Source organism: Falco punctatus (assembly GCF_963210335.1).
Source record: "Falco punctatus genome assembly, chromosome: 8".
NCBI lineage: Eukaryota > Metazoa > Chordata > Aves > Falconiformes > Falconidae > Falco > Falco punctatus.
The window spans coordinates 45,116,897-45,132,816 of NC_137588.1; the positions used below are offsets into that span (position 1 = coordinate 45,116,897).

Here is a 15,920-nt window from a genome sequence, read left to right on the forward strand (position 1 = left end):
TGTATTACAAATGCACAATTGCATTTATCGTGAACGACATTTTAATTAAGGTGTTTATCTGAAGTCTTTTATTTTGGTTCACTTGATTATCACTCTTCCCTTGTTACACATCTCTTTCATTTAACAGTCATTTATTTAGGATGGATGTAAGCCATTGTTGGATATGAACGTATAGCGCCTGTGTGCTTTGGCATGTCTTGTACTTGTCTCTTGTGTGAAAGTCCCTCACAGAGCATGTTCCTCAGCCAGTAGTGACAGCAATGTCGATTTTTGTGTACCAGAATGGGGTGTGTTTTCCACTTTGGAGGTGGAAAACGCTTTCCTTAATCAGGAGACCATTCCCAGGCATTCCTGGGATAATACTTCCTTGTTATTTGTGGGAATTTCCTTGACTGGGTCAAAAGTGAGCTCCATGCTCCGGATTTAGAAAGAGGGTCGAGGAGGAGCGCAAATTACTTGTTGGTAAGTGTTAAATTCTAAAATACGCGTGCATATGCAAGAGCTGGTTGGTCATGTTTGTTGTGAGTTACCGCTGTGCTCTTCCAACGATAGAGTGGATTTGAAGAACTAGATGTTCCCAGACTGACTGTTGTGCTTATAGACTCTATAAGCCTCTTAGGTCTTCGGTCTATGGGAGAAGTGTTAGGAAATAGTATTGTCTCGATTTCTGTTGGGGTGTGTTACAGACAGCATGGCACTTTCAAGAAATGTCAAGACGCTCTTGCAGTGAGGGGTTGTTCATTTGTGCTTTTGATGTCGCCTTACAGCTTGTTCGTTACGGTTTTCCCTCGTGTAGCAGCGCTTGATTTTCCGATACTAAGTGTTTAAAGTCGACGCAAACTGTGTGTGAGGAAGAGAAAAGCATGCATTCTTACTAGCGTTACGGGTTGGAAAGGTTGTTTTCTCCTTTTGGGCTCCTTACCCTTACTCCCAGCCGGTGAGCACATCCGGAGTCTTCCTGTACCTAGAATGATTTTGTGAGAATGACCTCGTTTACCACGAGATACCTGTTGACGCGGCAACCCTGTAGCCTCTTCTGCCAAACAGGGGCTAATCTCCGAGGGATCGTTACTCTCCTCTGGGCACTTTTCACCTGCTTTACTGTTCGTCTTCGTGTCTTTTACAGAGCCGTGTAGTTAGAGGTAGTGGTGTAGCTGAGGATGTAGTGACAGGGTCTTAATGTGCCTAATGCCGATATAATGCTAAATTCTTGCTCGCCAACGTTATTCATAGGATTGGACTATTAGACATGCACAGGTATTTTCATTATGAACGGCTTATTAGCTGAAGGTTTTTCTGAGGTCTATAATTCGTTGCTTTATTTATCACGATTGTCTTACAACACAGAGTTTTCATGTACCATTAGTTATTTGAAATGCATGGGAGCAGTAGTAATGCAATGCAACAAATGTTGAGGAATGGCGAGATTCTGCGTCAACACTTGCTTAGTGTGGGAAGGTGACCCTCCTGTATGTGCCTCTGCGTCTGAAGCACAGTGCGGTGGCTACTTTGTGAGAATGGTCTTGTTGGCAAGGAAGAGCCTTTTCTTACAGCAATGTTGTGGCTCAACGATCATTTGTTAGTAACTACTTCAGTGGAAAAAGCTTGTGAAGGAGAAACTGAGTCCTGTAGTCCATGTCTTTGTACCTTTTGAGGAAGTGGCAAGAGTGGCATAACCAGGAATTGACTGATCACCAGGATCTCAAGAATGAGCACAGTAGTCATCCACAGAGTCAGGTCTTGTTTGGAGCAATAGGAGTCGTAGCAAAATCTGATGTACCTGTAGTTTCTCAGCCCGTGGTCTGTGTAGTGCTTGGAATGATTCAGCTGGTCGTACTGTGCCCTGCTTTCTCCGTGGTCATGAACCAAGACTTGTTGAAGACGGGCTTGCATTCCGTGATTTCCTGATTGTTGCTGAGAGGTGGTGTTATCGTACAAACAGGAACTGAGGAGGATCAAGTACTTTTTCATAGATGTCACACTCAGGAGGGTTTCATCCTTTTCATTTTCAGACCATCCCACGCCTGGAGTGATCCGTGTATGATCGGTGCAAAGCACACGTCCCTGTGTTTGTGTCATGGGTAAACTGCCTTCTCTAGTGTTGTCCTTCTGACTTTTTCTTCTCGGACTTCTTTTGCCGCCTTTTTATTCTACAAGTCTTTGACTGTCCCGGGAAAGTTAGCTGACATGTCGCATGCACCTGGGGCAACACCGCGGAGGACTATACCACTCCTCCTCACAATTCTTGGAATAGCGGACTGGTAACTGAAGTATCCTGGGCGCATGTCTACCTGTTTGCTGCCCGTCCATCTTAGATCTACTTACCTACCCCGTTCGCTGAGAGAAACAATCCTGAAAAAAGTGCTTTAACAGGTCTGTCTTCCCGAGAGCAAGTAGTGATGTCCGTAATATGTAAAACTCTGAGCATGTAATAATAGTGCTGTTGCAAGGAATAAGGGTTACCGTTTTTCCTCGGTCTCAGTCACACTCAGAGGTATGTAAAATAAAAAGAATATGAACAATAATCTCCTCAAACCAAAAGGCGCGTCTGGCGCTTCCTTTCTACAACAGCGTCTCCTCGAATGTCACTTGTGGCTGTTAGTTCTCAGAGCTCGTAGAAATGAAATAAAAGAGCTGGGAAAGCCCACCCGCAGCAAAAGTAGAAGCTGTTGGAATATATCAGACATGCGCTGTACAGTGCACCTGCTTGTACTCACCTGTACTCACCTGTGCTCTGCTGCGCGGAGCCTGAGCGCTCCTCCGCCGCTCGGCAACACGTTCCCGAGCCAGACTGCCCTGCCGCGGCTGAGCAGCGCTGCTTGTTTCGCCTTGCCGCGGTTCTGAGAAACTCGCCGCGATGAAAAGCTGAATCGCGCGTTTCGTTAGCCGGTGGCGCCGACTCCCGGCAGCTGCTGGGAGCGCCCCGGGGAGCGGGTGTGCGCCGCTGAGCGCGGCCATCAGCCGGCTGCGGTGGCATCGTGGCGCCTCCGGGTGCCGCTGTTGGCCGACGCGGAGCGGCGCTGGAGCCGCAGCCGCGGCCGCCGCAGCGTCCTGCCCCCACGGGCTGCTGGCTCGCACGGCGCCGGCCAGAGCGGCAGCGGCACGGGGAGCAGCGGCGAGAGGCGGCGCGGGGAGCAGCGGCGTCCGAGCCGGCGCCGAGATCGCTGCCCTCCGGCGGCCCCCGCGCTCGTGGCGGAGCGGGGCTGCAAGGGAGGGAGGGCAGCGGCAGGAGGGAGGAGCGCGGCGAGCGCTGGCGAGAATGGCGGGCAGGCCGGGGCCGAGCCGGCGGCGAGCGGCCGGGCGAGCGCTGCTGCCCGCCGTGCTGCTGTGCTTGTGCTGCCGGGCGGCGCCCGAGCGGATCCGCTACGCCATCCCCGAGGAGCTGGGCAGAGGCTCGCTGGTGGGGCCGCTGGCGCGGGACCTGGGGCTGAGCCCGGCCGAGCTGCCGGCACGCAAGCTGCGGCTCAGCGCCGAGGAGCAATACTTCAGCGTGAGCGGGGAGAACGGGAACTTGTACGTGAGCGAGAGGCTGGACCGGGAGCAGATGTGCGGCGAGTCGCCGTCCTGCGCCGTCAGCTTCGAGGCGCTGGTGCAGAACCCGCTCAACGTCTTCCACGTCGACGTCGCCATCCACGACGTCAACGACAACGCGCCGGCTTTCAGCAAGGCTGCTCTCCACCTCGACATCGCAGAGTTCACTTCTCCAGGAGCTCGTTTTCTGCTGGAGATGGCCGAGGATGCAGACGTGGGCAGCAACTCGCAGCTGACTTACCAGCTCAGCAGCAACCCGTCCTTCAGCCTGGCCGTCAAGGAGAGCCGGGGTGGAAAGACACAGCCGGAATTAGTGCTGGAGCGCGAGTTGGACCGTGAGAAGCAGAGCTCCTTCGAGCTGGTGCTGACGGCGGTGGATGGCGGGGACCCCGCCAGGTCCGGGACCGTGCAGGTCCGCGTCAACGTGACGGACGCCAACGACAACCCGCCCGTGTTCAGTAAAAGCGTCTACGAGGCGCGAGTGCGGGAGAATCTGCCGCCGGGGTCGCCAGTGCTGCGGGTGCGGGCCACGGATGCGGACGCGGGCTCCAACGCGCGGGTCTCCTACTCCTTCGGCAACGTTCCCGACGGCGTCCGCGCATTGTTCAGCGTGGATAGCGAGAGCGGCGAGGTCAGGACGGCGGGGCCCCTCGATTTCGAGGAGAGGAGTAAATACAGCTTCGGCCTGGAGGCGAGGGACGGCGGCGGGCTGACGGCGCACTGCGAGGTGCAGCTAGAGATCACCGACGAGAACGACAACGCGCCCGAAATCACGGTGCTGTCGGTGTCGAGCCCGGTGCCCGAGGACGCGCCGGCTGGCACGGTGGTGGCCGTGGTGAAAGTGCGGGACCGGGACTCCGGGGAGAACGGTCAGGTGTCGTGCGAGCTGTCGGGCGAGGCGCCGCTGTCGATCGTGTCGTCGTCGGGCGGCTCGTACAAGGTGGTGACGGCGAGCGCGCTGGACCGGGAGCAGGCGGCCGAGCACCGGGTGACGGTGGTGGCCAGGGACGGCGGCAGCCCGGCGCTGTCCAGCCGCACGGCGCTGGTGCTGGAGGTGTCGGACGTGAACGACAACGCGCCGGTGTTCGAGGAGGCCGCCTACAGCGCCTACGTGGCGGAGAACAACGCGGCGGGCGCGCCGGTGCTGCGCGTGCGCGCGCGGGACGCGGACGCGGGCGCCAACGGGCGCGTGAGCTACTGGCTGGCGGGCGGCAGCGCGGGCGCGGCGCCGTACGTGTCGGTGGAGGCGCGGAGCGGCGCGGTGTACGCGCAGCGCTCCTTCGACTACGAGCAGTGCCGCGAGTTCGCGGTGGCGGTGCGGGCGCAGGACGGCGGGGCGCCGGCGCGGAGCTCCACGGCGACGGTGCGCGTCTTCGTGCTGGACCGCAACGACAACGCGCCGCGCGTGCTGTGGCCGGCGGCGGGCGCGGGGGCGGAGGCGGCGGCGGGCGCGGGGCCGTTCGAGGTGGTGCCGCGCTCGGCCGAGGCCGGGTACCTGGTGGCCAAGGTGGTGGCGGTGGACGCGGACGCGGGGCGCAACGCGTGGCTGTCGTACGAGCTGGTGCAGGCGCCGGAGCCGGCGCTGTTCCGCGTGGGGCTGCACAGCGGCGAGGTGCGCACGGCGCGGGCCGTGTCGGAGAGGGACGCGGCCAAGCAGCGGCTGGTGGCCGTGGTGAAGGACCACGGGCAGCCGGCGCTGTCGGCCACGGCCACGCTGCACGTGGTGCTGGCCGAGAGCTTGCAGGAGGCGCTGCCGGAGCTGAGCGAGCGGGCGGCGGGCGCGCCGGCGGAGCTGCAGTTCTACCTGGTGCTGGCGCTGGCGCTGCTGTCCGCGCTGTTCCTGCTGAGCGTGGCGCTGGCCGTGGTGGCGCGGGTGCGCGGCGCCGGGCCGCCCGCCGTCCTGCGCTGCCTGGGCGCGCAGCGCTTCTCCGTGGCCGGCGCCGCCTTCCCGGCCGACTTCTGCGAGGGCACCTTGCCCTACTCCTACAACCTGTGCGTGACGCCGGGCCGCGCCGTCGCCGAGGGCGCTTGGCTGTCGCCGCCGCTGCCCAGCCTGCCCGCGGAGGAGCTGCTCGGCGGGGAGCCCTGCGGGAAGCCGTGCCCGAGCAGCAGCGCCGGCGCGGGAGAGCCGACCGTGGACGCCGACGCACCGCAGGTCGGTAAGCCCGCGCGCTCGCGCTCCTCCCCTCGAGCCTTTCCGAGCCGCCGACCGCTGTTCCCCGGGGCTTCCCGCGGGGGGGTGCAGGGGCAGCGCTGGGCCGTGTCCCCGCCAGGGAACGGAGGCACGCACGGGCTCTCCGCCTGCCCCTTGATGCTCTTTCCCACAGGAAGGTGCGCGTGGCGCCGTGACCGGGGCAGTTACTCCGGCGCTTGTTCCCCGCTAGGGAGCGGTTCCCTCCTTCCACCAGGTGCCCTCCCAACTTCTGGAGAAGGCTGCAGGAATGACTGTAGTCGTGGAGCAGATAAATTTCATCAGGGCGTGATTTTCCCGAGTTCTGTGTGCTATTATTTCTCCTCTCCTTTTTCCTGTGTGGTGGTAGTTACCTCCTTCTACCTGGCTTTCCTTTGTCTGTCTGTCTGTCTGCCTGAGAGAAGTGCAGGGGTAGAACAGCAAAAAAAAAGGCAGGGGAAAAAGTCGCCTCTTGTGTTTCAGAGCCTGTCTTCCCATCCTGAGAATTTACCTAAGACTACAATGAGGTACGCAAAATGACAGCGCTTGGCGCACTCGAATAAAGTGCATTTGCACACTTGCGCCTCGTCCACCTGGCTTAGGGTTTGCAGCCGTCCTTTTCTTCTGCCGCTTCCTACAGCATTTAGTGGGAAAGGTGTCCCACGGCCGGGAAGATTCACGAACTAGACGAGTGTTTTCCTGCCACGCATCAAGCTCTTACACCGTGATTTTTGAGAAGATGAAAGCCGCTGCGCGGTCGTTGAAAGCGATTATAGAATTATCAGTACCGAATTATCGAATGACTTGGATAAGTGTGAATGTGCATAAGCTATCCTAGGTCTTGCGGGGAGAAATCCCAGAGCGGGTGCAGGTGCCCGAGCAACGCCCCTCGTCAGGGGCTGGCTGGGCGGGGGTGGGGCGCTGAGGTTCTGTGTTGATGGCCGCCACCCCCTTTAGACTTTAACCGCCTAATGACCATCAGCGGTGGTGGAGCGTTTAATCTGGGGCGTGTTCCTGGCGGCTGGGTGAATGAGCCTGATCCCTCTGGCTCCCGGGGGACGCTCTGGAGATCGCGTTTTGTGTTGCAGAGCCTGTTTGCTCTTGCTGTCCTTGTACCGGTTGTTCCAGCGTGACGGCTACAGAAGCCAGTGGTGGGGGTTTGTGGTTTTGGACTAATAGTCTAAGCATCGTATTACGAGAAAAATGTACATTCTTGTGCATCCACTGCCATCAGGCAGTCATCATTGCCGTGCGGTAGCATCAGGCGAGCCGCGGGAGGCGCGCTCTGTCTCCCTGGCCGGGATCATCTCGGGGAGCCAGGCAGGGGCGGGCGGGAGAGAAGGCGACGGCGGAGATCCCCGCTGGATGGGACCCGCTGCCTCCGCGGCGAGTGCCGCGTCCCGGCGAGCTGCCCGTGGGGAGGCCGGGCGGGCCGCGCTCGGCAGCGCTCGGTGCCTGCAGTGCCGGGAGGAGGCTGCGGGCGCCGCTGTTGACCGAGGAGGAGCGAGAGGAAGGCCGGAGCGCTGCAGGCAGCCCCGCCCGCTGCGGCCCGGCTCGCTCGCTCGCTCGCTCCCTGGCTCGGCGGCCGGGCAGTCTGCGAGCGTCCCCGCGGTGCGGAGCCTTGCTGCACCGAGGCAGAGGCGCCGGCGGCAGCGGCCCAGAGTGGCGAGCAGTACCCGTGCCCCTTTCGGCGGGTAGCGTCGGGGAACTGCCGGCAGTGCCTCGGTGGAGATGTGCGCGGCGGGGAGGCGCTGGGGCCGGCGGGAGCGAGCCCTGCTCTGGTGCGTCCTGCTGGCGGCGTGGGAGGCGGCGTGGGGGCAGCTGCGCTACTCGGTTGCCGAGGAGATGCCGAAGGGCTCGTTCGTGGGCGACGTGGCCAAGGACCTGGCGCTGCAGCTGCCCGCGCTCCCCGACCGCGGTGTGAGCCTTCTCTGCGAAGGTAAGGCGCAGCATTTCGCCCTGCACGGAAAGACGGGACACTTGGTGACGGCGGAGAGGATAGACAGAGAGCAGCTCTGCGAGGGTCTGCAGCAATGCGTGCTGCGCTGTGAGGTGATAGTGGACGGGGAAATGAAGGTTTACGGCATCGACGTGGAGATCACGGACATTAACGACAACGCGCCCAGCTTCAAGGAAATTGAGGTGGAGGAGAGTATAAGCGAGACGACAGCGCCGGGGTCGCGGTTTCCCCTGGCTGAGGCTCACGACCCGGACGCGGGAGCGAATTCCCTGCAGAGCTACGAGCTGAGCGGCGACGAGCATTTCTCGCTGGCCGTGCAGGCGGGCCCCAGCGGGGACCAGCGCCCCGAGCTGGTGCTGGCCAAGGCACTGGACCGGGAGGAGGCGGCGTTCCACGAGCTGGTGCTGAGGGCGAGCGACGGCGGCGACCCGGCACGGACGGGCACGGCGCGGATCCGCGTGGCCGTGCTGGACGCGAACGACAACGCGCCCCAGTTCAGCCAGGCCGAGTACACGGTGTGTGTGCCGGAGGACGTGCCCGTGGGCTCCGTCCTCCTCACCGTCACGGCCGCCGACGCCGACGAGGGGCTGAACGGGCACGTGAAATACTCAGTGAAGAAAATCTCGGAGAGAGCGTCAAAGATTTTCCACCTGGAGACTGAGATGGGATCGATCACGGTGGTGCGGAGCCTGGACTTCGAGGAAGCCGAGTCGTACGAACTGGAGGTACAAGCACGGGACGGCGGAGGTCTCTCCGACACTGCCAAAGTCGCGATCAGCGTGACAGACGTGAACGACAACGCGCCCGAGATTTCTGTGCGGTCGGCGCTGAGCGCGATCTCCGAGGACGCGCCGTCGGGGACGGTGGTGGCCCTGCTGCACGTGCAGGACCGGGACTCGGGGGCGAACGGCGAGGTGCGGTGCAGCATCGGCGAGGGGCTGCCGTTCCGGCTGGAGAAGTCCTTTGAGGGCTACTACCGCGTGGTGACGGCGAGGGAGCTGGACCGGGAGGAGGTGGCGGAGTACAACGTGACGGTGCGGGCGGCGGACGGCGGGTCGCCGTCGCTGTGGAGCGGCGCGGTGCTGGCGCTGCGGGTGCTGGACGTGAACGACAACGCGCCGGTGTTCGCGGAGGCGCGCTACAGCGCCCGGCTGCCCGAGAACAACGCGGCGGGCGCGCTGGTGCTGACGGTGCGGGCGGCGGACGCGGACTGGGGTCAGAACGCGCGCGTGCGGTACCGGCTGTCGGAGGGGCGGGTGCGCGGCGCGCCGCTCTCGTCCTACGTGTCGGTGCAGGCGGAGACGGGCGCGCTGTACGCGCTGCGCTCCTTCGACTACGAGGAGGTGCGCGAGGTGGGGCTGTGGGTGCGGGCGGAGGACGGCGGCGCGCCGGCGCTGAGCAGCAACGTGTCGGTGCGGCTCGTGATCGTGGACGAGAACGACAACGCGCCGCAGGTGCTGTACCCGCCGGCGGCGCCGGGCGCGGGCTGGGCGGGCGTGGAGCTGGCGCCGCGCTCGGCGGAGCCCGGGGCGCTGGTGGCCAAGGTGGTGGCGGTGGACGCGGACGCGGGGCAGAACGCGTGGCTGTCGTACGAGCTGGCCAAGGCGACGGAGCCGGGGCTGTTCCGCGTGGGGCTGCACAGCGGCGAGGTGCGCACGGCGCGCTTCCCGCTGGCCCGCGACGCGGCGCGGCAGAGCCTGGTGGTGGTGGTGAAGGACCACGGGCGGCCGGCGCTGTCGGCCACGGCCACGCTGACGGTGGTGCTGGCCGAGAGCGTGGCCGAGCTGCTCTCGGAGCTGGGCAGCGCGGCGGCGGCGCCGGGCGAGCCGGCCGGCAGCCTGACGCGCTGGCTGGTGGTGGCCGTGGCGGCCGTGTCCTGCCTCTTCCTCGCCTTCCTGCTGCTGCTGCTGGCGCTGCGCCTACGGCGCTGGCGCCGCTCGCAGCTGCTGGCGGCGGGCAGCGGCGCCGCGCGCGGCGTCCCGGCCTCGCACTTCGTGGGCATCGACGGCGTCCGCGCCTTCCTGCACTCCTACTCGCACGAGGTGTCGCTCACCGCCGACTCGCGCAAGAGCCAGCTCCGCTTGTCGGCCGGCAGCTGCTGCGACACCCTGCCGGCCCGGCCGCCGCCCGACGAGCCCGCGCCGCTGCTCGGCGACGACCCCGCCGCGCCCCCGGTGAGTGCCTCTGGCCGGACAGGTTTCGCTACGCATCTCTCTGCTGCTTCTCTGCCCTTTCTCTCCCGTCTTCTTATACTGCGTGGGGAGGTTTGGTTAGGAGTGAGGCGAAGTTTCATTTAGCATCGCGCTGCGTGGTCGTTCCTCTTGCTCCCGGGAGGTGGACGTGGGAGTATTTTTCAGCCTCACCGTGGTGTGGGAGGCTGCTTTGGCTATATTGTTCTTAGTCTGGGCCAGGTTGTTTCTCAGTCTGTCCCCCGACATGTAGAATAAAAGTTTTCCTTTTAGTAGCAGCTCGTCTGAACGGAGATATTGCATTAATATGAAACCGTACTTCGCGTTATTAGCAGGGTCACGTATCTTACCGACAGCACATGCGTTTTCGTAGCGTTAGGTTGTCTGTAAACAGAACGTCAATCACCCCGTGCATAACTTTGTACGGCTGGTTACTAGTTTGTACTTTTTATGAATCCTTATTGCTTGTTTCGTACTTGCACATGTAGTACCTTTTTGATCTTGTATTAATTATTATTGTTGAAAGCCGTGTGTGACGAACAGGTAGTATGCCTTTTGAAACCTGTAGTTATTTGAAAGGTTCTATTAATTTTTTGTGTTTCTTACCAGCCTGTGAGACATTTTACTTATAGGTGTATTACAAATGCACAATTGCATTTATCGTGAACGACATTTTAATTAAGGTGTTTATCTGAAGTCTTTTATTTTGGTTCACTTGATTATCACTCTTCCCTTGTTACACATCTCTTTCATTTAACAGTCATTTATTTAGGATGGATGTAAGCCATTGTTGGATATGAACGTATAGCGCCTGTGTGCTTTGGCATGTCTTGTACTTGTCTCTTGTGTGAAAGTCCCTCACAGAGCATGTTCCTCAGCCAGTAGTGACAGCAATGTCGATTTTGTGTAGCAGAATGGGGTGTGTTTTCCACTTTGGAGGTGGAAAACGCTTTCCTTAATCAGGAGACCATTCCCAGGCATTCCTGGGATAATACTTCCTTGTTATTTGTGGGAATTTCCTTGACTGGGTCAAAAGCGAGCTCCATGCTCCGGATTTAGAAAGAGGATCGAGGAGGAGCACAATTACTTGTTGGTAAGTGTTAAATTCTAAAATACGCGTGCATATGCAAGAGCTGGTTGGTCACGTTGGTTGTGAGTTACCGCTGTGCTCTTCCAACGATGGAGTGGAGTTGAAGAACTAGATGTTCCCAGAATGAATATTGTGCTTATAGACTCTATAAGCCTCTTAGGTCTTCAGTCTATGGGAAAAGTGTTAGGTGATAGTATTGTCTCGATTTCTGTTGGGGTGTGTTACAGACAGCATGGCACTTTCAAGAAATGTCAAGACGCTCTTGCAGTGAGGGGTTGTTCATTTGTGCTTTTGATGTCACCTTACAGCTTGTTCATTACGGTTTTCTCTCGTGTAGCAGCGCTTGATTTTCCGATACTAAGTGTTTAAAGTCGACGCAAACTGTGTGTGAGGAAGAGAAAAGCATGCATTCTTACTAGCGTTACGGGTTGGAAAGGTTGTTTTCTCCTTTTGGGCTCCTTACCCTTACTCCCAGCCGGTGAGCACATCCGGAGTCTTCCTGTACCTAGAATGATTTTGTGAGAATGACCTCGTTTACCACGAGATACCTGTTGACGCGGCAACCCTGTAGCCTCTTCTGCCAAACAGGGGCTAATCTCCGAGGGATCGTTACTCTCCTCTGGGCACTTTTCACCTGCTTTACTGTTTGTCTTCGTGTCTTTTACAGAGCCGTGTAGTTAGAGGTAGTGGTGTAGCTGAGGATGTAGTGACAGGGTCTTAATGTGCCTAATGCCGATATAATGCTAAATTCTTGCTCGCCAACGTTATTCATAGGATTGGACTATTAGACATGCACAGGTATTTTCATTATGAACGGCTTATTAGCTGAAGGTTTTTCTGAGGTCTATAATTCGTTGCTTTATTTATCACGATTGTCTTACAACACAGAGTTTTCATGTACCATTAGTTATTTGAAATACATGGGAGCAGTAGTAGTGCAATGCAACAAATGTTGAGGAATGGCGAGATTCTGCGTCAACACTTGCTTAGTGTGGGAAGGTGACCCTCCTGTATGTGCCTCTGCGTCTGAAGCACAGTGCGGTGGCTACTTTGTGGGAATGGTCTTGTTGGCAAGGAAGAGCCTATTCTTACAGCAATGTTGTGGCTCAACGATCATTTGTTAGTAACTACTACAGTGGAAAAAATTGTGAAGGAGAAACTGAGTCCTGTAGTCCATGTCTTTGTACCTTTTGAGGAAGTGGCAAGAGTGGCATAACCAGGAATTGACTGATCACCAGGATCTCAAGAATGAGCACAGTAGTCATCCACAGAGTCAGGTCTTGTTTGGAGCAATAGGAGTCGTAGCAAAATCTGATGTACCTGTAGTTTCTCAGCCCGTGGTCTGTGTAGTGCTTGGAATGATTCAGCTGGTCGTACTGTGCCCTGCTTTCTCCGTGGTCATGAACCAAGACTTGTTGAAGACGGGCTTGCATTCCGTGATTTCCTGATTGTTGCTGAGAGGTGGTGTTATCGTACAAACAGGAACTGAGGAGGATCAAGTACTTTTTCATAGATATCGCACTCAAGAGGGTTTCATCCTTTTCATTTTCAGACCATCCCACGCCTGGAGTGATCCGTGTATGATCGGTGCAAAGCACACGTCCCTGTGTTTGTGTCATGGGTAAACTGCCTTCTCTAGTGTTGTCCTTCTGACTTTTTCTTCTTGGACTTCTTTTGCCGCCTTTTTATTCTACAAGTCTCTGTCCCGGAAATGTTAGCTGACATGTCGCATGCACCTGGGGCAACACCGCGGAGGACTATACCACTCCTCCTCACAATTCTTGGAATAGCGGACTGGTAACTGAAGTATCCTGGGCGCATGTCTACCTGTTTGCTGCCCGTCCATCTTAGATCTACTTACTTACCCCATTCGCTGAGAGAAACAATCCTGAAAAAAGTGCTTTAACAGGTCTGTCTTCCCGAGAGCAAGAAGTAGTGATGTCCGTAATATGTAAAACTCTGAGCATGTAATAATAGTGCTGTTGCAAGGAATAAGGGTTACCGTTTTTCCTCGGTCTCAGTCACACTCAGAGGTATGTAAAATAAAAGGAATATGAACAATAATCTCCTCAAACCAAAAGGCGCGTCTGGCGCTTCCTTTCTACAACAGCGTCTCCTCGAATGTCACTTGTGGCTGTTAGTTCTCAGAGCTCGTAGAAATGAAATAAAAGAGCTGGGAAAGCCCACCCGCAGCAAAAGTAGAAGCTGTTGGAATATATCAGACATGCGCTGTACAGTGCACCTGCTTGTACTCACCTGTACTCACCTGTGCTCTGCTGCGCGGAGCCTGAGCGCTCCTCCGCCGCTCGGCAACACGTTCCCGAGCCAGACTGCCCTGCCGCGGCTGAGCAGCGCTGCTTGTTTCGCCTTGCCGCGGTTCTGAGAAACTCGCCGCGATGAAAAGCTGAATCGCGCGTTTCGTTAGCCGGTGGCGCCGACTCCCGGCAGCTGCTGGGAGCGCCCCGGGGAGCGGGTGTGCGCCGCTGAGCGCGGCCATCAGCCGGCTGCGGTGGCATCGTGGCGCCTCCGGGTGCCGCTGTTGGCCGACGCGGAGCGGCGCTGGAGCCGCAGCCGCGGCCGCCGCAGCGTCCTGCCCCCACGGGCTGCTGGCTCGCACGGCGCCGGCCAGAGCGGCAGCGGCACGGGGAGCAGCGGCGAGAGGCGGCGCGGGGAGCAGCGGCGTCCGAGCCGGCGCCGAGATCGCTGCCCTCCGGCGGCCCCCGCGCTCGTGGCGGAGCGGGGCTGCAAGGGAGGGAGGGCAGCGGCAGGAGGGAGGAGCGCGGCGAGCGCTGGCGAGAATGGCGGGCAGGCCGGGGCCGAGCCGGCGGCGAGCGGCCGGGCGAGCGCTGCTGCCCGCCGTGCTGCTGTGCTTGTGCTGCCGGGCGGCGCCCGAGCGGATCCGCTACGCCATCCCCGAGGAGCTGGGCAGAGGCTCGCTGGTGGGGCCGCTGGCGCGGGACCTGGGGCTGAACCCGGCCGAGCTGCCGGCACGCAAGCTTCGGCTCAGCACCGACAAGCAATACTTCAGCGTGAGCGGGGAGAACGGGAACCTGTACGTGAGCGAGAGGCTGGACCGGGAGCAGATGTGCGGCGAGTCGCCGTCCTGCGCCGTCAGCTTCGAGGCGCTGGTGCAGAACCCGCTCAACGTCTTCCACGTCGACGTCGCCATCCACGACGTCAACGACAATGCGCCGCGCTTCTTGCAAGACAGTTTCCAGCTGGAGATCAACGAGCTCACTCCCCCCGGCGCCCGCTTTGCCGTGGGCATGGCCGAGGACGCGGACGTGGGGAGCAACTCGCTGCAGGGCTACGAGCTGGAGGCCAACGAGTACTTCGCGGTGGAGGTGAAGGAGAGCCAGGACGGCAGCAAGTTCGCGGAGCTGGTGCTGCGCCGCGCACTGGACCGAGAGCGTGAGCAGAGCCTGCGGCTGGTTCTGACGGCGCTGGACGGCGGAGAACCGCCCCGGAGCGGCACCGCCCAGCTCTGCATCAACGTCACCGATGCCAACGACAACCCCCCCGTGTTCGCGCACGACCGGTACTACGCGAGCCTGCGCGAGGACGCGCCGCCGGGATCGGCGGTACTGAATGTCTCCGCCTCGGACGCCGACGCCGGCACAAACGCCCAAATCTCCTACAGCATCGGGAAGCTGCCGGCCAAGGTGCTTGCGAAGTTCGTGTTAGACGCGGAGAGCGGGCGGCTTGCGCTGCAGGAGCCGCTGGACTTCGAGGACACGCGAAGCTACACGCTGCTGGTGGAGGCGAGGGACGGTGGGGGGCTGGTAGCGCACTGCAAGGTAGAGGTGGAGGTGCTGGACGTGAACGACAACGCGCCCGAGGTGACGCTAACTTCTCTGGCGAGCCCGGTGCCCGAGGACGCGCCGGCCGGCACGGTGGTAGCCGTGGTGAAAGTGCGGGACCGCGACTCCGGGGAGAACGGTCAGGTGTCGTGCGAGCTGTCGGGCGAGGCGCCGCTGTCGATCGTGTCGTCGTCGGGCGGCTCGTACAAGGTGGTGACGGCGAGCGCGCTGGACCGGGAGCAGGCGGCCGAGCACCGGGTGACGGTGGTGGCCAGGGACGGCGGCAGCCCGGCGCTGTCCAGCCGCACGGCGCTGGTGCTGGAGGTGTCGGACGTGAACGACAACGCGCCGGTGTTCGAGGAGGCCGCCTACAGCGCCTACGTGGCGGAGAACAACGCGGCGGGCGCGCCGGTGCTGCGCGTGCGCGCGCGGGACGCGGACGCGGGCGCCAACGGGCGCGTGAGCTACTGGCTGGCGGGCGGCAGCGCGGGCGCGGCGCCGTACGTGTCGGTGGAGGCGCGGAGCGGCGCGGTGTACGCGCAGCGCTCCTTCGACTACGAGCAGTGCCGCGAGTTCGCGGTGGCGGTGCGGGCGCAGGACGGCGGGGCGCCGGCGCGGAGCTCCACGGCGACGGTGCGCGTCTTCGTGCTGGACCGCAACGACAACGCGCCGCGCGTGCTGTGGCCGGCGGCGGGCGCGGGGGCGGAGGCGGCGGCGGGCGCGGGGCCGTTCGAGGTGGTGCCGCGCTCGGCCGAGGCCGGGTACCTGGTGGCCAAGGTGGTGGCAGTGGACGCGGACGCGGGGCGCAACGCGTGGCTGTCGTACGAGCTGGTGCAGGCGCCGGAGCCGGCGCTGTTCCGCGTGGGGCTGCACAGCGGCGAGGTGCGCACGGCGCGGGCCGTGTCGGAGAGGGACGCGGCCAAGCAGCGGCTGGTGGCCGTGGTGAAGGACCACGGGCAGCCGGCGCTGTCGGCCACGGCCACGCTGCACGTGGTGCTGGCCGAGAGCTTGCAGGAGGCGCTGCCGGAGCTGAGCGATGTAGAAGCTGTGTCTGAGCTGGTGTCTGACCTAAACCTCATTCTTGTAGCGGCGCTCGCTGTCGTGTCTTTGTTATTCGTTTCCACAGTAATTTTGATACTGTTCTTTAAATGCCGACGATCGAGGAGCCCTCCCGTTTTTC

The 15,920-nt window shown here is 60.5% G+C and overlaps 1 protein-coding gene across 5 annotated transcripts in view; it reads left to right on the forward strand.

The window, feature by feature from the left end:
- The window catches only part of LOC308068594 (protocadherin gamma-A4-like), a 70,277-nt gene that overhangs the window by 11,579 nt on the left and 42,778 nt on the right, over positions 1 to 15,920 (forward strand). Inside the window, exon 1 of one of the 5 annotated variants that reach the window (XM_080399468.1) lies at positions 27 to 5,686. The exons of 1 other annotated variant lie outside the window; for it this stretch is intronic. In XM_080399468.1, coding sequence (XP_080255594.1) covers positions 3,260 to 5,686 — 2,427 coding nt within the window. In that variant the 5' untranslated portion in view covers positions 27 to 3,259. Of the gene's footprint in view, positions 1 to 26; positions 5,687 to 6,087; positions 9,836 to 11,262; positions 14,603 to 15,920 lie in introns of those variants that run through there. 3 more of the 5 variants (XM_080399459.1, XM_080399469.1, XM_080399470.1) reach the window with 3 other exon arrangements.